This window comes from Euleptes europaea, chromosome 8 (assembly GCF_029931775.1).
Source record: "Euleptes europaea isolate rEulEur1 chromosome 8, rEulEur1.hap1, whole genome shotgun sequence".
NCBI lineage: Eukaryota > Metazoa > Chordata > Lepidosauria > Squamata > Sphaerodactylidae > Euleptes > Euleptes europaea.
In genome coordinates this window covers 41864662-41887920 of record NC_079319.1, presented here as the reverse complement: position 1 = coordinate 41887920, position 23259 = coordinate 41864662, and the positions used below count along the sequence as shown (strand labels likewise).

The window sequence follows — 23259 nt, the reverse complement described above, 5'->3', positions numbered from 1 at the left end:
ACAAAAGGAAGTCATTTTAATGAACTGTAATGTCACTACTCATAAGTAAAAAAAAAAAAAAGTGCTGTAGTGGACAGTGCAAACCGAGCTTATGTTTAACACAACACTGCTCTTCCCGTTATTAAAGGGGTGGTTTGATGTCAATTTTAGGTACACTCTAGTTTGATATTTATAATGGATCAAATCTGACGAGCGGCTTTTCTAGTATGTCTGCTAATTGTTTTTCGTTCTGTATACAAAAGCAATCACAGCTATTGATCCTGACTGCAAGAAGTAAACGCAATTATCACACCACAAGAAACAGCTACATGTATACTAGTTTTCAGGATTTCTTATTATCCAGATGATAGATCCCCTTGCCCAGTGTAGCCACAAGCCAACACAATATATATTTGTAGTTTTCCCCAATTTGATTATACAAATGTTTAATGTCCCTTTAAGCCTTTTGGAAATCATGTTGTTGGAATAATGCTTGTGGGAAACTTATTTGCCAAAGCTAGTAAAATATAATTGACAGATTCCAGAAATGTAAAGCTGACAAAAGGCAATCAAGTTGAAATTTTGGCAAAAAGCTCCAGCAGATCTTGAAAAGCAACGGACATATGTGCCATTGTAACGTGTAAATATAAAAATATTATTTTATGTAAGAGCTTTGCAAACAGAGAAGCAATGAAAATCATTCAGGAAATGGATATTCCGTGGGCTAACGAGACAATGCCAAATGTTTTTGCATTGTAATGTTCAAGATAAAATCACCAACTGTTTCTGTGACATGCCTTGAATTTTAAGTTTCATTTTCTTGTGCCAGATTGAAATAAAAAATAGAGAACTTGATAAAGATTAATTTGATGTCAGACGGGACATTTGCTCTTTAATTAGATTTCTGTATCCCTAGCTGGAGGTTTTGTGTGCAACTGCAGCAAGTACTAAAAAGCCTGCAGCACAACCTAAACTGTGATCTTCATCTCTACACTTTACTGGGAACTAATTTCATTTCCTGTCTGTCTGGAGAGGTATTTTCAACAGGCATCAATGTTTTTGTCTTTACAACTGATTTATTCATCAATCTCAATGTGATGTTTTTAAACCTTTAAATTACATCCAAATCTTAAAGCATCTGTTTATTACACAAGGAAATTGAAAATCTGTCCGTGTGATATCATACAAAGATTTTCTCTTAAGGTAATAAGGACAGTTGACAGATATTAATGATTTTTCTACCTCTTAACCGCATTCAAAACCATGGTGTGGAGAAAAAATGATGGTGGAGGAGAAGCAGTGGCAAAATGCAGCTTGGCCAAGAGTTTACTGAATAAAAGACAAACCATATAAAATGAAGCTGTGATTTATTAAATGACCATTTATGGATGCATACTGCTAAATAAAAATAAAATAAACCAATGGTATTTTAAATCTTCAGTAATAAATGTACTTTAAAAATATGTATATATTCTATATACATTTTGCCCTTGCGAAGAAGGAACTCTCCACCAGGGCCATAGGCCTATTCTCATTCGCAACGTTAGAGACTCAGAAGTAACAACACACAAGAGCAAAAGCTTTGATTATTATTTGATGAACGGTTTAGTTGAATAGGAGAGTGAATGGCACAGAAAGAATATGTAGATTTAGGTGTGTATACGTGATAGCTACTGTGTATGTTATGATTTAGAGAAATGCCACAAATAATATTTTTGAAAAGAAAGGCAGTATATATCGTTGGAATAGGGTAATGTGGCTTTGGCTTATAGCCAGATTCTGCGTATTTCACCATCCCCAGAAGGAATTCAGAGTTCTAACTGAAAGATACACCAAAAGTATTCACACAAGTTGTCAAACACGTGCTTGTCATCCTCATGATGTGATAACATGCAAAAACCCAGATGTGTGCATGTGTGCGAGAGAGACAGAGGAAGGATTACTTTGAATTTCCTACACTTACGTTTTTGTTTTGTTTCAATGACAATACTGATGTCTTTGGCTACTATTAGCAGCATTTTTCTTATGAAGTACCACAGCAGAACTCTTGGTCTGCTAAACCTCTTAGTTTCCCTATCAACACTATATAGGATATTTTGTGTTTGGTTATTGCCAAGTTCCTGCAGAGCGTTTTGTTAGCTTATGATCATTAAAGAACTTGGACTAATTCAGAATTTTTCCTCAGTTGCCTATTTCTAATGAAGTTCATGATTTAAAAGGTAACATCTGACACTCAACCTAAGAAAGCCTCCAGAGAGAGGTTACAAGTCTAGGAGAATGAGCAACATGATGGATTCATTATAACATAAGCAAGTTAAAGCATACTGAAAATATAATTGGGAAAACTCACAAATACTGAAGTTCTAAATTAACTGTCACTACTTATGAAAAAATCTCTGGTCATTTCAGTCCACAGCTAAATGAAAACATCTGAATAGTGGGGGGGGGGGGAAGAGAAGGTCACAAAAGTGCTGAAGGTCAAAAAAAGCCAACAATAATATCTCAGTATAACTCAGAAGAAAAAACAATGTTCATGTTGAGATATAAATGGATGACATGCCAGTTATATTCAAATGCAAGACAGAAAGAAAAGGGGCTTTAGATTAGGCTGCTTAAGACGAGTGAAAAGAGGATTGCTTCCTTTTGGGACTGAGGAACAAGCAAGCACTTTTATGTGCTTATTTAAAATATTATTTGGTAGATAGATGCTCATCTGAAGTCTCTTGTGTGTCATTCGTTGATGGCCAAAAGAATGAAGAGCCACACTTCATAGCAATTAATTCTACTAACCACAATTCTCATTACCATATTTTTTCTCTCCCTTGCTTATACAGGGTCTAATAGTAGCTACATACTAATAGAAGTAGGGAAAGGGTCTCATTGAACTTCCCCAATCCATGTGATATATGAACTGGCTCTTTTAGTTATCACAAAGGAAGTAAATGCAGCTTTGCACTGTATCCTTGAGCATAGTTTTTAACATTGCCAACATAGCTATAAAATTGCCAAAACACTGGGTTATTGCAGAAACATATTCATTCATTCATCCATTCAAAATATTTATATACCCACATTTCCAGTGATCATCTCATGACCCAAAGTTATGGCAATATAAAAACAATTTGATAAAACAATAAACATTAGAACAGCAGATAAAAAAACATGTTAAAAGCCAACTTAAAAACACCTTATGTCCCCACCATTAGGGTAGTTCCTCTTTGTTCAGGCTCAGGTTGCCCCCAAAAGTCCTTTGAACAACTATGTCTTGTAGCCTTGTTTGAAAACCAGGAGGGTAGGACCCCCTGACTCCTTCTGGGAGGCTGTTTCAGAGGTCTGGGACAGCCACTGAAAAAGCAGAAAATGCTGTAGACCAGTGGTTCCCAAACCTTTCGGGCCACCGCCCCCTTGGTCCCACAAACTCAGCCCCAGCACCCCCCACCCTATCCAACAACACAGTTGAAGGGACCCATCTCTAGCACCCCCTGCTGCCCCCTTGCCTCTTAGTGCCCCCCTAGGTAATCCCACCCACCCCAGGGGGTAGAACTGCCCTCTTTGGGGACCACTGCTGTAGATAAAAGGGCCACTGACAATAGACTCTGCTGCAAAGAATGAAGCTGCCGCATGGGAACATGCTGGGAGAGGCAGTCCTTCAGTAGTCAGTAAGGCATTTCTGTCACCCTGATCCACACAGGGTGTGCATATTCAAGAATCTTTGATGTGCTGTTGGAGCAGAGTAGCCCGTGGTCTCTCCGCACAGACAGAAGCTACATTTAGGGGGCCATAACTTTCATCTGAGGTAGCAAAACTGCTTGTAAAAAAAGAGTACAGAATGATTAAATAATATACACTTACGAAACATGTTTCCAAATTTAACTGGGACTTACTTGCTGCATTGTAGGCGAATGTAAAGCAGACTGGACCTGCATTGGTAGCTGGCTCCCAAGGGACTGCTGCATTGTAAGCGGCTGGTGTTGCTGTATGCTGAGATGCGGGTGAAGAGGAGGGCTCATCTGAAGGGATGGGGGTGGGGAGACCGCCATGTTTGCTATGGAAACAGTCACAGGCATTTGGTTGTTGGGCTTAGGTGCTATATTCCTAGGAATATTGGGATGTATGGCTGTTATGTGAGGATTCATTCCTGCTTGCTGGTGGTAATGGGAACTTAGATACAGTGCCGAGTGAGGCTGTGTAGATCCATGGAACACTGACTGCTTTGCGTTCATCATCTGAGGTTGTTGGGATACCTTAACATCCACAGGTTCATTGTAGCTCTGTTTGAAGAAGGAAAAAATAGGCTCAAGGAAAGGCTGATTTTGTGGCCTGACCCCCAAGAATCACGTGAACGGAAATAATGCGTTTGCCCAGCTTGACCAATTACAAACAAGACAGATAATTCCAGCATTTATAAGACACTGCAATGAAAAAACCCAATATAGTTAAGGAACAAAGTATACTTTATAAATATTTTTTCAATTACATTTTTATCCTGCCCTTCTTTTAAGGAAGTCAATGCAGCATTCATGTTCCCTCCCTTCCCCATTTTGTTCCCACAACCAACCTGTTGGTTAATACTTTCTTAAAAACACATGACACTATTAAAATATTTCTGTGTTCCTCTTACAAGGTTCAACCACTGTACAGAAAAATAGTACAGGAAAATGCTACAAGAAATATATAATCTACAAAAGATAATAAAATCAGCAATAAAATATGAGTAAACAAAACATTCCATCCAGTCCAATAAAAGCCATGCTGTTTTTATCTATATTTAACAATTTAAAAAATGTTATCTGGCCAAACCAGCCTCCAACGAAAATGAAACTATATTAATACTCAAGAAGATACATTTTGATAAAAAAGCGAACTACTGTTAACACCCTCCAGTAGCTAGTAATCACAAGACGAAATCTACTAGATCTGACCAAATGGCTCAGACCTATTCAGAAGCCTGTTTGCAGCTGCGTTCAGGTGTGAAGCCTATATGTTTCTATAGGCTCTACCACTGAGAGGTACCACTAATGCTAACCCTCAAAGATCTAATTAGCTATTATGGCTAAGACATATTGATAACCATGACCTTGTCTTTTTCAAACTTGTGGCCATCTCATAAGAGTTATATCATAAGTCAGTTATACACTGAATGAAGAAGCACTTTTTTGTTTGGCTGAACCTACCACCAATCAATTTCATTGGGCGACTCCATGTTTTAGGATTACGAAAGGGGGGGAGGCTCTCTATCCTTGGTCTTCATCCACCTTCCCTGTAACCTTTGTTTATGAAGTAAAATGCCTCAAAAACATTCAACTTCGCTTGTACTAACCATAATCATTTGGTTACCCGTTCTGCATTTCTTATAGCTGCAGCCCAGGATGGACTAAAGGGCTGGGCCAGAACTGATTTCCCACATGATGGTGGCTGACCTGTCTCTGACCCTGGATTTTAGTGTGTGCAATTTCTCAGGATTTCATGAACTTGACTTCTGCCCTAGTTCTTCAACGCTGCCTCCACTTACAGAAGGCCAAAGTCTCACAAATTCTAAGAACTTATCCCAATAGTTGTACAAGATTGGAACAGACATTAAGCTAACCAGAAAGTTTTCTCTTTTGACTATTTTCCAGATTGAAAAAATTTTCCACAAATGATTTCCCCATAACATTTTTGTCATTTATTTGCATATGTTTGCTCAGTTCCCTCCACAGATCTCCTCCTAACTGACTTGTAAACTAGATATGCTCACATAAATGCAGCAAAAGTATGAGATGAACTCCCAAAGACTTGCCAGGAGATATGAACCTGAATAATAATTCATCTCTTCAGGAAAAGTTGAATGAATAACTAGTGAAAGGTGAAACATGTCAGGAAAAAAAATGGTAGAATGTTCCTCTGAAAGAAGACGGCACTATGTCAAAACAAGGGGTTGGAAGATACATATATGCCCTTATTCTATAACCCTCATGTCACATTTGCTCCATTTACAAGTCAAAATAAGTTTAACATTACTCCAGGCACTCTGAGGTCACTGGAGCCTGTGAAGAACCATTTGTATTCCTTTTGATGTATGCACCATCACCACCAATCAGCCAATGTGCACATTACAGAAATTGGTTCATTATGTGCAATGATATACAATGAAAAAGATGATAACTTCATTTGCTCAAGTCAAGCTGTAGTAATGATGGCAACAAAAAATGTATTTTCTCCAGTAAACTGAGCAAAATTAAATGGAAATGATAAAAGGGAATTCAATTCTCTATACATAGGTAATACTATGCCCTATACTTGCACTCAGAGTAGCACACGCACACAGAAAAACAAAACACTTGAAAAGGTAATAAGGCAAGAGACATAAAACACTGTTCTTTTTTATTACACTGGTATGAAAGAAAAGTGGAATATATTGATGGGATTCCATTTTTCCCTACTCCGAGGGCAAGAGGGATTTTATATGTCCCAAAGCAAAGGGGCAAGGCCTTGGCATTGTTGGCTTCCTAGGATCCATTCAGTTGTTATATACTGAATAATAATGTTCACTCTACACTTATGCTCAAGATTGTCCCAACTACCACAACAGGCATAACTGTAGATTTAGGACTTGATTTTTTTTTTTTAAGCAGCTGTTGTGGGCCCTAGGTTGCATTCCAAGGGTTGGTTCCTGCAATTACCAAATCCTGGTAAAAGAAGTACACAAGGGCAGAGTGTCTGAAAAGCAGAAAATCTATATGGACAAACCAGCATCTCCCGCAAAAAGACTTGATAGATTACTTTGGAGGGAAAGCATATCGGGACCCATGTCCCATTGCTAGGGTTGCCAGGTCCCTCTTTGCCACTGGTGGGAGGTTTTTGGGCGGAGCCTGAGGAGGGCGGGATTTGGGAAGGGGAGGGACTTCAATGCCATAGAGTCCAATTGCCAAAGCAGCCATTTTATCCAGGTGAAGTGAGCTCTATCGGCAGGAGATCAATTGAATGAGCAGGAGATCTCCAGCTAGTACCTGGAGGTTCAAACTGAACAAAACAGGGTCAACTCAATTATCAAAAGCTATTTGTACACCTGTTTGTGTCTTATAGTTGTTAACTTTGAATATAGCTTTTGATAATTGAGTCGACCCTGTTTTGTTCGGTTTGAATTGGTTGGCAACCCACCCTATTGCTAATGCAGCACTTTGAAAAATATAACTTCTTTGTGTGAAAGGATTAAAAAGTGATGCCTAAATTGTTAATTGTCTGTATTTCTGAAAACACCTTTTACTGGATGTTGGTAAGGGCAAAGTTTGGATTAAACATGAAAACTTATTTTTTGAAATAGCTAGAGATTGGTTTCATAAACCTAGCTGCCAGTGTTGCCTGCATTAAGTAAAAATCTACGTTAACAGGTAAAGTAACAAATCCTACTGTCAGACTGCACACAAAAAATTGCCGCAGTAAGCTATAAAAGTGCTTGTTTTTTCAAAAATAAAATTGCAATTCACAGCATTTTAAATAATGCTGTAAATTTGCTATACAGACTACTTGCAGAAGTAATAAAAGTTTCAGCTAAGGGCAATGCAAAAGGCTTAGAGTATTATAAATATTATCATAATCTGAATAGCATTATATAAAACGCTTTGTAATGTGATTTTTTTTTTACTTTATATATTTATTTCCACACACATCAAATAAGCTTGACTCTGGCCAAATTAATTTCAGTAGTTTTAAGACTGGAGAGGAAAGAAAGGCTTTGACAAAAACTCTGCACCAGTAGATTTAGCAGAGACTAATGTATATTTGTATCCTCAATCCCAGGCAAACACTGGTCACCTTATTGGCTAGGGGTTACCCTAGCCGAAAATGCTTCAGACTGGTTCAGCATGGGGCTATTTTTCATCTAGACTGCTGGAGCTGGGCGGGGGGAATTAGACTTTCAAACATCTGCCGTACCAGCACAGCAGTGCTCTTAAGTGTTGCATTAACAACGACATCATCGCAAACGCACATTAAAATGTTGCAAGGGTATCTACAATAAAAATGACTGGGCTCAGTTTCATATAAGTAAAGATCTACTGAACAAAATATGGGTTAAATTAAAAAATACCATTGAACGTACTGCCATCCTGCTTTGTTCAGCCATGTGAAGAGCACATCATTGTTAATTCATGCATCTGATAACAGGAGCCTACCAAATCCCTCAATAGTCAATATTCTGAATTCTAGCTGGCTGTTCAATATGCATTTTATTTTATATGAATGACACTAAGCTATATAGGTTGCATTTTGTCCCAATACTCAATTTGTCACATGGAAAAAACGGTAAATCAACATGTCATGGTGATGTGAATGAGACACTGGTGAAAACAGATTACTAAGCATCAGCTACTGATCGTGGTTTTGTGCTGTCCATGACATGGCTTTGTCAACTGTGACTGTTTTATCTTTCATTTGTAGAACTGTTTATATTTCTAAACTGTGGAAAGATTACAAGGTAAAGGGGATAGACTAAGTGTCTAGAGATTAAAGAACAGCTGTATGAATTGTGAAGCAATTCACAGAATTCACCTCAGAATTCGAGCCAACAACAATGATCTTTACATTACAGAGCTGAACAATAAAAAATGGCCAGAACAGCTAGTCTGTCACAAAATATATATCATGGGTTACCTTGGATACAAGGCTTGCCCTGTAAGCGGCTAGCTGCTTCAGATATTCCTTCTTAGCAGCTTCAGTTTTCTTTTTGTATACCTGAAAGACAAGGAAAAGCATTAAGTCATCAGGCATGTTTGCTTTGATTTAAAACCTCATAATCTGCTTTACATGCATAGTAATACCATACCTCTCTTTCTTCTTTCTTTATTTACAAACTTATTTTTGAGCAAATAAGCAGGGCAACATTTAAAAGGTACAGGTACAAAACAATGGAAGCTACAGCAGTACTACTATGACTGACTGAAAAAACAAGTTGGAAAAAAAATCAACCCACTGACCAAAGTTATCACGTATTTAGAAGTGCTACAAGTGGGGGCCTGCAAAACTCACAGGGGAGGGATCCTATTTCCCCTTTCATCATGGCTCCAGGCCTCCTCCTCCCACCCCAGTCCCATTCTCTTGCTGGCTCACCCCGTGCTGCATTCAGTACATTCTGCATAGCTTGGGACGAAAGTAACAAGCTACTAATTATACTGGTTCCCTGAGCTGTAATATTTAATACTGTAAAATATTTAATACTGTAAAATATTTAATATTGTAAAATATTTATTGATTTACAAATTTATTTATTTATTAAAACATTTATATCACACCTTTTCTCTTGGTTCAAGGCAGCTTACAATAACAGGTAAAACATCCCCAGATAAAACCAAAGATAAAATAGCAAGCTTCAAATCCCTCCCCCCTTAAAAGATGCCTGCTATTTAAACCCCCTCAAAAGCCCTGGCAAATAGGCAGGACTTGTAGCACCTCCTGATGATCTTCAAGGTGGGGCCCCGGCACCTCTTCAGGGATCCCATTCCACAGAACCAGAGCCACAATGGAAAAAGCCTAAGCTCTGGTTGATGTCAGATGGGCTACCTTGAAATGGTAAGACAACCAACATATGGCTGCCTGTTAGCACACAGGGGCATATGGAAGGAGATGGTCCTTCAAATATATGGGTCCCAGATTGTGAACAGCAATGTAGCTGTTTCAAAATGGGCAGCACATGTTTCCAGAAGTTAGCCCCTGATAGCAGTCAGGCTACTGCATTCTAGATCAGTTGTATTTCTGAGTTGTCTTCAAGGGCAGCCCCACATAGAGTGTGTTGCAGTCATCCAACTGTGAAGTTACACAAGTATGGATCAGCATGGCCAGATTAGCTGAGTCTAGGTAATGAGAAAGTTGGTGATTCAGTGCAACTAGAGCTGTCTCAGTACCAAACCTGGGCCTGAAACCAGATTGAAATGGGTCAAGGGCATTTGTGTCATTGAGGAAACCCTGGAGATCCTCTGCCATCACACGCTCAATCACCTTCCCTAGAAACGGTAAATTGGAGATTACCCTGTAATTGGTCACCCCATCCCTAGCCAATGAAAGTTAATTAAGCAGAGGTCTAATAACTGCCTGCTTCAAAGGACTAGGAAAAGCCCCCTCAGTCAGGGAGGAGTTGATGAGTTTCACTAATGGCTCTGATACCTTTTTCCAGCAAGATTTTTAAAGTTATAATGGGCATGGATCCAGACCTCAAGTGGTGGCCCTCACACTTCCAACGACCCTGTCAGCATCCATAGGCAGGATCAATCTGAAAATGTCCATAACAAAAGGACAAGCAAGCTTTTCTAACACTTCAGGTACCAGATCTGCACTCAACATGGCCTCCAAGTTGGAACAGATGAGAGAGATTTTGTTAGCAAAGAACCTTGCAAAAAGATCACAGCTGGGGACCAAATTTTCATTGCTGGCATTGGACTTAAGTATGATCAAGTCACACACCTCTTTGAACAACTGAGTTGGACGAAAGTCTTCTGACGCAATGGTGGCAGAGAAGAAAGTCTTCTTCACAACCTTATAGGCCTGTAAATGGGCTTTAAGATGTGCTCTGTCTGATTCATCCCAAGCCTTCTGTCAATGTAGCTTTAGTTGTCTCACAGTCTGCTTCATGTTGCCCAACTGGGGGCCTCACAGAGCATGGAAGAGGACACCAAGGAGCAACTATGTTTATTTATGGCCCCAGACAGCCCATCATTCCATGCAGCTACAAAGGCCTCAACAGAGTCACCAGGGATGCTCTCAAATCCACTAGAGCCTCCTGGACACAAAAAGGATCCATTAATTTCTGAGGGCAGACCATCGAATCAGTCCACAGCCCCTGCAGGGCAGAGACAGCAAGCTCAGCCATGTCTCAAGAAAACAGTGATCTGACCATGACAAGGGCCGAATCTCCAGCTCCCAAATCAGATCAATGGCAAGCCGGTCAGTGTGGTAAAGAAGGTTCAGTGTACATCCTTTTTCATGTGTTGGGCCCATTACAATTTGAGACAGACCAATGGTTGTCATGGTAACCATGAAGTCCTGAGCCTGACCCAACATGGCAGCCTCAGCATATATGCTGAAATCACCAAGAATTCCCAACAACTGGCCACTCCTCTCCAACAAACACTTGTGCCTTCCACTCGGCTGGAGGGATAGACACTTCTACAACCTTGAATTGGTATCCCATTCAAGCCCAGAGATCAGAAGATTCACAATTAGCTCCCACTGAATTGTAAAAAAAAAAAAAACTTTGTGAAATGTCCTGACTCCCATCAGGAGTAATTTTAGTAACAGATCTTTTTACAATCATCAGACAACACAGTCACTATTATACAGGAGGAATTAAACTCCAGTCATAGGTCTTCTGAAACACACACACACACAGCTAGCGGCTTAAAATCTGATAGAAAAGATAAATGGGTTAAAACAAGCATACAAAGTTGCTCAAGTTTTGTTTTCCTAAAGTATATTTAGACCTCTCCCTTTGTGAAAGTGAGAAACAGTCTTTTGTTTCTACCTCTGGCCCACCACTTCTCCCTTACAAACCAGCAACTAGTTGAGTCCCATGAGCCATCATGGTAGGTCTGTCAGAGCTAAGGACTTGCAGTGTGGTTCACTTCAAATTTGGGACTTGTGATTCAGGCTGGTCCAATGTAACTGAAGTTCAAACTATAAAGGGAGCTGAAAATGTGTTCCACTGACATTGTACCATGATGTTCCCCACCCAGGCTTCAGATCTTTAAAACTCATCTCCCTTGACCTTCATATTCCAAAGTTAAATCAGGGCAGTCGTATCTGAGAGCATGCACATACAACTTCCAAGTACATTTTTAAACTGCAGAATGGTTTGTGACAAGTGGTGACATGTCATTTTCATGAAATGTTCTTTATTCCTTTAAAGCTGTGTTTTCAAGAGCATGCAGGTCCTTCTAATCTCTGCTGGGGAAACCCAGAGATTGCTTAAAAGGATTAAAGATTTTGCATCCCAGGGAAACATAAGATCATAACGGAGAAACAGGCGTCCTAGGATACTAAAGCTGTAAATATCGAGAGAGGAATAAAAATAATAGATTGGCTCTCACTGTGCGACTGCATGCATGCATTCTTTTGCAATTTCTTCAGATTACAAAGCTGAGCTCATTTTGTTTCAGAATGGATTTATAACGTTACATTTCTGAGTTGATTGTTTGTGGTTATTGCTAAAACGTATTGTTTGTTTCAAGGAAATGAAACACCCGTTAGTTGACAGTTTCTTCCCTAGCAGCTAAAATTAAATTTGCCTGACCTGGAAGAACAGGCAAAAATGCAAATTTCACTCTCCGTTTGAATACATCTGCATAATTTAAAAAAATAGAACCCAGTACAAATAAAAGATCACAAAGATTTATTCCTGCCATTTCTCATTTCATAAGACTAATTAATGGTTGTTCCATTCAGTGTTGTATGCAAGCATTATTGCTGTACCCTATCATATAGATATCATGCAATTATTTCCCATCCAGCTACTTATGCTATTTGGAACTAAGCACTGCTAAGCACTTTCCATCTTACTCTGAAATTGTGTTGCAAGAAAACCAGCATGGGTATTGCAGCAAGTGATTCCTTAACAGGAGAATATTGTGACTAAAGTGGGGCATTCTCACAAGATAAAAATAAATGACTGAAAATAAAAGAAAATTTGACTTTTCAATTAAAAACAACAACATTGTTATATAATATAAAGGTAAAGCTCCCCTGTGCAAGCACCAGGTCATTCCTGACCCATGGGGTGACATCACATCCTGACATTTTCTAGACAGACTTTGTTTTTGGGGTGGTTTGCCAGTGCCTTCCCCAGTCATCTTCCCTTTACCCCCAGCAAGCTGGGTACTCATTTGACCGACCTCGGAAGGATGGAAGCCTGAGTCAACCTTGAGCCGGCTACCTGAAAACGACTTCCATCGGGATTGAACTCAGGTCGTGAGCAGAGCTTGGACTGCAGTACTGCAGCTTACCACTCTGCGCTATGGGGCTCCTAGTTATATAACATAACTCACCCCTTAAAATACCCCAGTTTAAAATGAAATCTGATTAAAGATAACACTCCTAATTTCCTAGTCCTGAATCCAGGATTTCTTACCAAAGACACTGATGTAATTCAGATTAGGTTATCATTCTGTGGTTTTCCTCATGAATGAGGCTTGAGATCTCACATCCTGCCCCCAACATGTGCAGCAATTTAGTAAAAATTTATGATTTGGGGGGTAACCTGAGTTACTGAGTGTGTGACTGGCTCAAGGTCACCTATCAAGCCTCCATGGCAGAGTGGGCATTCGAAACTGGGTCTCCCAGATCCTAGTCTGCTACTCTAACCACTACACCACACTGGCTCTACTTGTGATAGACTGAGTGTCTCCCCCATATGCTTTCAACAGCTGCCAAATATAATAGGCCTCATGCATACATTACAGATGCTTGAATCCATTTAAGAAAAAAGGTGAGATATATTTTCAAGCACCATTTATCTGTGTGAAAATTCCTACATAGAGGGCAAAGGACAAATCATTTGTGATTTTAGAGTTGGGTGCTACTAATGGGCATTTATATGCCAAACCAGCTCTATATATCTTTGTCTATAATACTGATGAGAGTGTTGCCATCCTGAGACAAGGCCTAGCTGCTGTGGTTACACGGCTAAGGATAAACTAGTTGAAACCGAATCCTGACAAAACAGAGGTGATTGTGGTTTTGAAGGCTGAGGTCTTGGGATACTGTATTTCCCATATTTGATGGGATTCAGCTGACCCTTGCCAACTCAGTTAAGAGTCTGGGTATTGTTCTGTACTCAGAATTATTGCGAGAGAAGCAAGTTAATACTACTGTAAAAAGCCCTTTCATTTAGCTGAGCCCATACTATGGCTCTCTACCTTGACCTGGCTCATTTGGTACATGGAAACACGTTATTGTAACCTTGAGGTTGATTACTGTAATGTGCTCTAGTTGGGTCTGCCCTTGAACACAACTTGGAAACTCCAGCTGGTACACAATACCACAGCTCATTTACTATTGAGAGCTGTGCGCACTATGCACATGACACTATTCTGCAGTCACTCTGTTGGTGACTGATCAGTTCTTGACTTCAATTCAAGGTGGTGATTATTACTTACAAAGCCTCTTACGGCTTAGGAGCCACATATCTACAGGACTGTCTTCTTGATATATTCCACTAAGATAGCTTCTCATTTGAGCAAAGCCTCTGGAAGGTGCCACCCGGTAAAACAGTAAAAACCACCACATCCTGTACCCAAGCATTCCCTGTTATGTCCCCACCAGGTGGAATGACCTTCCTGATGAGGCCAGAAAGGCTTTCATATTTCTATTGTGTAAAATGTGGAAAAACAGAATTGTTCAAGAGGGCATTTGCATAAAGGGAATAGAGTTGTAGTAAGATGGAATTGTGCAGCAAGGGCACTTTCTATTTAGGTAATAACGTTTTAGTTTAATTGCTTGTGAAATGCTTTCTTTTCTTCTCTTTCCCCCTTTATACTGCATTGTTTACTGGATGTATTATAGTGTCTCTACTTCAGCAGGCTGCAACAGGACGGAGAGGTGAGAAAGTTGGGCTCCATGGGGCCTAAGCCCTTATTTGGTTAAAACCCTTTCCAAGTTCTAGTGGAGTCTATTCAAAATAAGTCTTGATCTTTAGTACAAGTCTATCTTGCACAACATCCTGCCTTGCACTTTACCTCCAATGTTTCAGGGGAAATAACAGCTTAAAAAAAGTTTCTTCGCCAAACTACCATGACATCCATTTTAAACCTGAAGATATTTATGCGGATCAGTTTTACACCCCAAGCATCATATACTGATAAACAAACAGAAATGCTTAGAATTTTTACAGCATTTTTGGTGATCATGTATGTTATAGGATTTAAATCTTTATAACAGCTCTGTAAAGTAGCTTCCCTAAGGCCACCTAGCAAACTACAAAGTATTCTAAAACATTACCTTAAAAGGGCTACACTTCAGTATTCTTCAGCAACAGGAGTTCTAGAACTGTCTGCCCTTCTGAAGCGACAGCTTATTAACACATCTAACTAAAAGTCTAACTTGCAACTAATGACCTGTTCCCTACCATATTATTGTTGGTTAATACTAAGTGAAATTATTCCATACAATAGAACACAGCTGGGGTCAATATTCTGATTTTCATAAATATCATTGCAACAAAGACTTCAAGTTACATGGAATATAAACAACTTTCTCAGTAAAGCACCTAGCAACCATTTCTTTTTAATCATAGCATACATTCTAGAGAAGTTCACTCTATCCTTCCACATTAATGGCCTGAAAACCTATGTGGTCCTAGGATACTGCACATGTACAATCACTGGGTAAAATTCCTTTGAAAACCAAAGTCTTTGCTTCATGCAATCAGACCAGACAGTAAGTCTACAGACTTCAGAAAAGAATGGAAAGTAACAGGTACAACCACTGTTGAAATCTGCTATTCAAATGGTTCCATAATTTCTACAAGGGTTTATCTGAATAAACGGTTCACAAGAAAGACAGGGAGGCACAAATCCAGGGAGAGCTTCATAAAATGTACAAAAAACAATGCTCTTTATTATGGCCCAATTTGCTTCAGGTCAAAGCCTTCCTTGGGTTAATTTAATGAATGCATTTCTTAGAAAGAGCTGCCTTAAGCAGTCACACTGTACACACAAATATTTTCTAAAACAGCTAAGAGAAAACTAACCCAGAGGAATATCCTTTCAAGAAAAATATTTCGTCATTCCTGAGAAAAAAGAGACTTAGAATTTGTTAGATTACAATGAACACCACTGCTTTTAACAAATACTTTACCACTGTGATGTGAATGCAGAAATAAAAAAAAAATATGGCAAGGGTTTTGTGCCGACATCTTTGGTGTCAATGCGTCTGTTACATCTATCTCCCACTCATATGCCTCCAGTTACTTACTGCACACTCAGTGTGGGTGTTACTACATGTGCATTAAGGGGTCTGTATTAGGATTGCCAGGTTCCTTTTCGCCACTAGTGGGAGGTTTTGAAGGTGAAGCCTGGGGAGGGTGGGGTTTGGGGAGGGAAGGGACTTCTATGCCATGGAGTCCAATTGCCAGAGCAGCCATTTTCCCCAGGTAAACTGATCTCTATTGACTGGAGATCAGTTGTACTAGCAGGAGATCTCCCGCTACTACCTGGAGTTTGGCAATCCTAGTCTGTATTATCTGTGCATAAATTAGTGATCTGACTATTTGATGGAGAATTCATACAATGGCACTGCAGTGTGTTGCATTCTCCACATATCCACTCAACACACATATTCAACATACCAGCTGGGTTCTTATATACCGTATTTTTCGCTCCATAAGACGCACCTGACCATAAGACACACCTAGTTTTTAGAGGAGGAAAACAAGAAAAAATATATTCTGAATCAAATGGTGTACTGCCCCTGGAAGCCCGGCGGGGGGTCTTTAAACTCCTCCGCGCTGCCATCCCAGGCAGCACAGAGCCCTTTCAAGACCCCCCCACCTGGCTTCTAGGAAGCCTGGCGGGGGGGGGGGTCTTTAAACTCCTCCACGCTGCCATCCTAGGCAGCACAGAGCACTTTCAAGTCCCCCCCTGGCTTCTAGGGACTCCCTGGAAGCCCGGCGGGGGGTGTCTTTAAACTCCTCCGTGCTGCCATCCCAAGGCAGCGCAGAGCACTTTCAAGACCCCCCGCCCGGCTTCTAGGGATTCCCTGGAAGCTCAGCGGGGGGTCTTTAAACTCCTTTGTGCTGCCATCCCAGGCAGTGCAGAGCACTTTCAAGACCCCCCGCCCGGCTTCTAGGGACTCCCTGGACGCCCGGCGGGGGGGGGGGGGTCTTTAAACTCCTCCGCGCTGCCATCCCAGGCAGCGCAGAGCACTTTAAAGACCCCCCTTGCCCGGCTTCTAGGAACTCCCTGGAAGCCCGGCGGGGGGTCTTTAAACTCCTCCGCACTGCCATCCCAGGCAGCGCAGAGCACTTTCAAGATCCCTCTCGCCCGGCTTCTAGGGACTCCCTGGAAGCCCCAGGAGGGTCTTTAAACTGCTCTGTGCTGCCTGGGATGGCAGTGTGGAGAACATTCAAGACCCCCCTGCCCGGCTTCCAGGGACTCCCTGGAAGTTGGGTGGGGGGGTATTTAAACTGCTCTGCGCTGCCTGCCTAGGAAGCGCAGAGCGGTTTAACCTCCCCCCTCCCCCCGTGCTTCCTGGTCCCGAGGCTCAGCGTGGGGGGAGGTTAAACTGCTCTGTGCATGGCAGGTTAAACTGCCCAGGCAGCACGGAGCAGTTTAAAGACCGCCCCACCCAGTTTCCTGGGACTCCAAGGAAACCGGGCGGGGTGGTCTTTAAAGGCGGGAAAAGGCAGGCAGGGGGGTCTTGAAAGTGCTCTGCACTGCCTGGGATGGCAGAGCGGAGGAGTTTAAAGACCCCCCCCCGCCGGGCTTCCAGGGAGTCCCTAGAAGCCGGGCGGGGCGGTCTTGAAAGTGCTCTGAGCTGCCTGGGATGGCAGCATGGAGGAGTTTAACCTCCCCCCAATGCTTCCCGGTCCCGAGGCTGCGCTGGGCAGCTGGGAGGGGCCTCCCGCCCCCCAGCTGGCTGGCAGCGTCCCAGCCGGCTCCACGCCCCGCTGACGCTGTGCGGCTGGGAGGGGCCTCCCACCCCCCAGCTGGCTGGCAGCTTTAAAACTGGCTCCCGGGGCACGTGGGCTCTGTGACGGGCTCCCGCTGCGCTGGGCGGCTGCTGGGAGGGGCCTCCCGCCCCCCAGCTGGCTGGCGACCTCCTAGCCAGCTCTCGGGGCGCGCCGGCTCTGCGCTGGGCTGCCACGGCCGGGGGTCGGCAGTGGCTCCCAGGGCCTCTCGCAGCTTTGCCCTTCTCCCCGGGGGCCAGATTCACACACATTTGCTCCATAAGAGGCACAGACATTTCCCCTCACTTTTGAGGAAAAAAGTGTGTCTTATGGGGCGAAAAATACGGTAAGTAACTCAGGTTGCAACATGGCTTCTGTCCATCCTAAAATCCATACATTTTATTTAAGAAAAGACATGAAATAAATTATTACTTCACTTGAAACCCCTGACTCGTCTGCTACATTCATATCTAGTGTTGCAAAGCATTCAAGGGCATATGACAATTATTGTGTTTATGCTCTATCAAGAGCACCTATAAAAATGGCACAAGGCTCAGCTATATAAACAACCAACATTACTTGGTAACTGGTAATGCACTGTTTGCTTTTTAGATGCCCAAAATATTTAAGCTAACAGTGATCCAGGCCAGGGCTAGTTTTGTGGCTCAGCAGTTTCCTAGAGAACACAGCACAAATCACACTGATGACATATCATATATAATTTTTCCTATCATGTAAAGTTTCCATACCACAAGGATGTAACATTATTGCTTATGGTGCAATTTTAATCATTCCGATGGATCAGTATGTGACTTGTTCACAATATAGCATTATGTACATATACATTTGTTTTTATGCTTAACGGCTGTTTTTTTACTTGTTCATGCAGTTTTAAAAGGTGCAGGGGTAATTGTAATGATCCATTCTTTGCTGTACTTTTCAATACCAAGTTATTGAAATCCACCATGGACTACAATTAATCTGATGAACTATACTGTTTCACAATTGTCCTACAATGTCAGGCACATTTCGGCAATGCTGAAATAATTCTTGGGGAAAGACAAGTAATGATCACAATATAGCATTATGTACATATACATAAACATATACTGAATACTGTAAAACATACATCCCTGGATGCTGCTGGAATCCCTCCTCTGTGAGCTGTGGCTCACGAAAGCTCATACCCTACCAGAAATTATTTTTGTAAAGAAAAATGTCCAACATGTACCAATTTTGGAAAAGTTCCTGGCTGCCACTGCACATTCCCTCCTCTGAAACTGTTTTGAAAATTTCATAGTTTTGTTTTATCTGTGCCTCTGCTTTTCTTTTTGCTTGGGAACTCTTTACTGTTGTATAAGATACAGTTCACGTGTAGAGTAAGTGAGAACTAAAAATATTCCATTGTCAGATGTTTATAGTCATCATGACATGTACCAGATTTCAATATTCTGTTATGGAGGTACTTTAACCATTTTGATCCCCTACCAGTTACTGAGAGAAGCCCATGAAACTCCTTGCTCGTAAGAAAACTGCTGGAAATTATCTCACCAGAACAGCAATGCCTAAATTTCCTGTTTCAATTTCAAAGTTCCTTCCAGAGAATAAGTGCTAAAAATATGAATGGAAAGATTATGGGACGAATACTGTCAAAGAGGACTGTTTGAGGACCAAACTGTTTTTAATGCCAACTTCTCCATGAAGGCGTAATCCATAAACCTCTTCTATAAAAATTCCACTCTTCTGGAAAACCTCTTTCCTCACTTATAGCTGTCTTGTTAAGCTTGTGGAGAGAATTAATATGCTCCTCTGTACGATATTTGCTTAAGCATAGCTTAAACACAGCTGGAAGGTGTCAGAGTTGGAAAAAATTGTTCCTACTAGAATGATAGCATTTTTTAAAAAATAGATGGAAGGACACCTGCAGAGACAGTCGTTTTTGTTTTAAGAAGGGCAAAAGTTATCTTTCTTAGGCAAATTAGTTAAAGTAAGTCTGAGGCAACAGTCTGGTTTATGATGAAACAGATAGGGTACTTGGACCAACAGAGGGCAGAATGAAAAGTACTAAAGCAAAAGATTACTTTTGATGAAATTCTGATTATGAGATCTACATTTTTGAGTGTTAGGGAGTAGCAAAACAGCCATTATACAAAAATACCTAAATGTGCTATCTAAACTAGAAACTTCCTTCATAGCTGCCACAAAGAGTTGAAACAGAATGTTTAATGGAAACATTTGAAAAGAAATCTGGATTATAATTGTGCACTACTGTAAATCATCTTCAGTCAAGGAATGTCCAATGGGGACAATACTGGTAGGCTTGCCAGGTCCTTCTTCGTCACCGGTGGGAGGTTTTGGGGGCAGTGCCTGAGAAGGGCGGGGTTTGGAGAGGGGAGGGACTTCAGTGCCCTGGAGTCCAATTGCCAAAGCGGCTATGTTCTCCAGGTGAACTGATCTCTGTCGGCTGGAGATCAGTTGTAATAGCAGGAGATCTCCTGCTAGTACCTGAAGGTTGGCAACCCTAAATGCTGGGCTCATATAGAAGCCTTTGGATGGCTGGTAATTTTAATATACAGACTAGCACTGTACTATCAACAGATATATTTTACCAACATATATGTGTTCCTGTTCATTAAACACAGCTACATTTGGAATAGTGGAAAGCAATGAAGGAGCTACATGTCTAAAACTTACGTATAACTATTTTTTATATTGAAAAAGATGTGCTTCTCTAAACAGGATTAAAAATAAGGCAGGCTGATATAAAAATAAGAATTCTAAAATAATGAGAATAATGGAGGAAATGGCCATCTTGTTATATCAACTAGGGCCTCTTTTTAAACAAATTTAGTGGTTAGCAACCAAGAGGTATAGCTTGAATATTCATTTTCTGATTTTTTAAAATAGTCCACAATATCAACTTTTAAATTAAGTTTTTGATTCCCCCGCACACAAATAACATTTTTCTTTTATGTTAATAAGCAAGGGGAGAAGCTTATTAAGCAAGATTAGCTTTAAGGAAAACTGACATATTCGGTTATATTAAAATGCAAGTTCTTGAAAGGAAAACTGAAACATACATACATTTTTTGTTTCCCTGTAACTTAGAAGATGTAATAAAACGTAACTGATAATGAACAAAATATGAATGATTATTCTGAAATGCAACTGAATTGTCACACTTAGAAATCTTCTCAAGATATGTAATTCCATTGTTATATTATCTTAGCATGGGGGGATATTATGCAGATGAAGTCAGACATAGGGGCTTCACAGCATTAATGCCAGCCCATTCTCTCTACTGAATAGACAGGTGCAGATACCAACAAACAAAACATTGGTTCTGGTAGTCAGAACTGACCAGTCCCCTGCATCCTTCATCAGAGAAAAATTAACAATAACCTTGCAAGCCAGGAACCCAAGAAGGAATGTTTTCATTGCCAGGAAATCCATGAAAGAGAGATTTGTTAATTTCTGACCGCCGTTTAGAGGAAGCGGAACGACTCCGATGAGTGGCTCGGCTTCTAGAGGAAGATTGACTCCGACGGCTGGGTCGACATCAAGAGGAAGATCGACTTCAAGGACTGAGTCGGCGTCGAGAAGATCGACTTAGACAACCGGTTCGGTGTCGAGAAGAAGATAGACTGCGATGACTGGTTCGGCGTCGAGGAGATCGGCTCCGACTGGAAGCGGAACGACTCCGACGATCAGCTCGGCGCTGAGAGGGAGATCGACTCTGACGGGTAGAACGACGAGCCGAAATTGATCGATGACGAGCTGCATCAGATGAAGCCGGGGAGTGAGAGTGGCGCCGAGAGAGCGATCGGCGTCGAGGTCGTTGCCTGGGCTCCAGATGAGACGAACCCTTCGGCGACTCAGCTTGGGTCTTTTCGACCGATTGTTGGGAGTCCTGAAGGGCAGTTGCAGGTTGAGGTGTTTGGATGGCACCGACCTGGATCTCTGCAGGCTGTGTCTCAGGCCCTTGATCATCGGGCCGTGGGGACTTCGCAGGCACTGGAGGAACATCTTTGAATAGAAGAAAAAGGTGCCGCTAAAACTCAACTGAGTCTTCCTGGGTCCTGTTCGGAACTGGAGCAGAGGGGGTAGCCAGAGGACGAGGAGGTGAATCCTCAATGACAATAGACTGCTGCACAGATTTGTCAGGGGCTCGCGACCCGAGCAGACGAGGCGAGCGTGGCGACTTTTCTTGGGAATGGCGTCGAGGAGACGATGAAGGCGACCAGCGTCGAAGGGACTTCGGTGATTTCGAAGGTGAATGACGCCGAGGCGACTTTGAGCAGGAAGCATGGTGCGGTGAACCGCGGCCGCGGCCATCTTGAGAGACCGGAGCGATAAATTTCGCTGGCCGAATAACTACCGAGGAAGGCTTTTTAGAAGTGCCGAGCTTTTTGGACTTCTTTACAGTGGGTCCCGCCTCAGACTGGGACTTACCAGTCGAAGTACTGGGTTCAGCAGAACGACCTCATGGACGAAGTGATTCTTTGTAGAGGTGAGAAAGTAGTCGAGTGGAATGAACCCTCAAGGCCTTATTTGTAAGTTTAGAACAACTCTTACAAGTAGCCGGAATGTGGGCTTCGCCCAAACAAAGAAGGCATTCGGTGTGGGTATCATTCTTAGCCATTTTAGTACCACACAAAGAACACTTTTTGAAAAGTGGAGCTTTTTTGGGCTCCATGGCTAGAGAGAGGTGCTGACACGTTCTCTCTCCATGGCAGCAGTAAGAGAACTGGAGGGAAGAGTGCTCCCTCCTCCTTGGGTCATGTGACCGTGGGCGGGGAGATTGCATGCCCCAAGGGGAGGGGGAGCACTCTCTTTTAGATTTTGCTAGAAGCTGACAAATCTTATCCGTGGCTGACCTGGGACTGCATAGAAGCCATTCAGATGAACTTTCCTTTCCAGAGGTCTTCCTGCCTCAAATCTCACTGTTGATCACTCCTTCAGCAGCTCAACCACTCTGTGGCAAAGGACACAGAGAAAGTGGTCTCTTGTATCTGCCTTCTTTCAACTATTTATATTTACTATTTCATTGACAGCCATCTTTTTTTTTTGGTGGGGGGGAGGTGGGATATAAAATAACGAATACACTTGACTATACTCAGCCCTGGAATACCACCACAGTAGAAAAAGGGTGTATATATACAGGATGTCTTATACTTAAAGAAAGCGAATTTTAGTTATTCTATCACATCTTAAAAATAGTGTTGAGTTTGTTTTTTAAATAGTGAATTTGGCTAGAAGTGTGGAGGATGTATAAATCCTATAAGTAGGTGTGATGTCTTCTGGCAGAGATGGTCTTATAAATGGATTTTTTTGAGACACAGCTGCTCCCAAAATAGGTTACATAGGAGGAAAAGAATGCCTATTCAACAGCAATGAAATGAAGTACCAGCATGTCTTTGTAAAATGCCAGTATGCAGAAAGTGAACTACAAGCTGAAACCACAGTAAATGTAGCAGAGGATCAGAAACAGAGTTCCCACTTGATATTATCGATGAATATGATCTTGGGTTCAAATATTAAAACAGGCCTAAGAAACAGTTTGTATATATTTACACAGTAAGAAGCATATTTGTGGCCAAGTTACAAACCTTCGAAAGTAGATGGTTGGTACAGAAAAATGCTAATAGCAA

The 23259-nt window shown here is 41.6% G+C and overlaps 1 protein-coding gene across 1 annotated transcript in view; it reads right to left on the bottom strand.

Annotated features, from left to right (window-relative positions):
• The window catches only part of TOX (thymocyte selection associated high mobility group box), a 250779-nt gene that overhangs the window by 5053 nt on the left and 222467 nt on the right, over positions 1-23259 (bottom strand). Inside the window, exons 6-7 of the mRNA XM_056854094.1 lie at positions 8611-8691; positions 3864-4250 (exon numbers count right to left, since the gene is read on the bottom strand). Of these exons, the coding sequence (XP_056710072.1) occupies positions 3864-4250; positions 8611-8691 (468 nt within the window). The remainder of the gene's footprint in view (positions 1-3863; positions 4251-8610; positions 8692-23259) is intronic.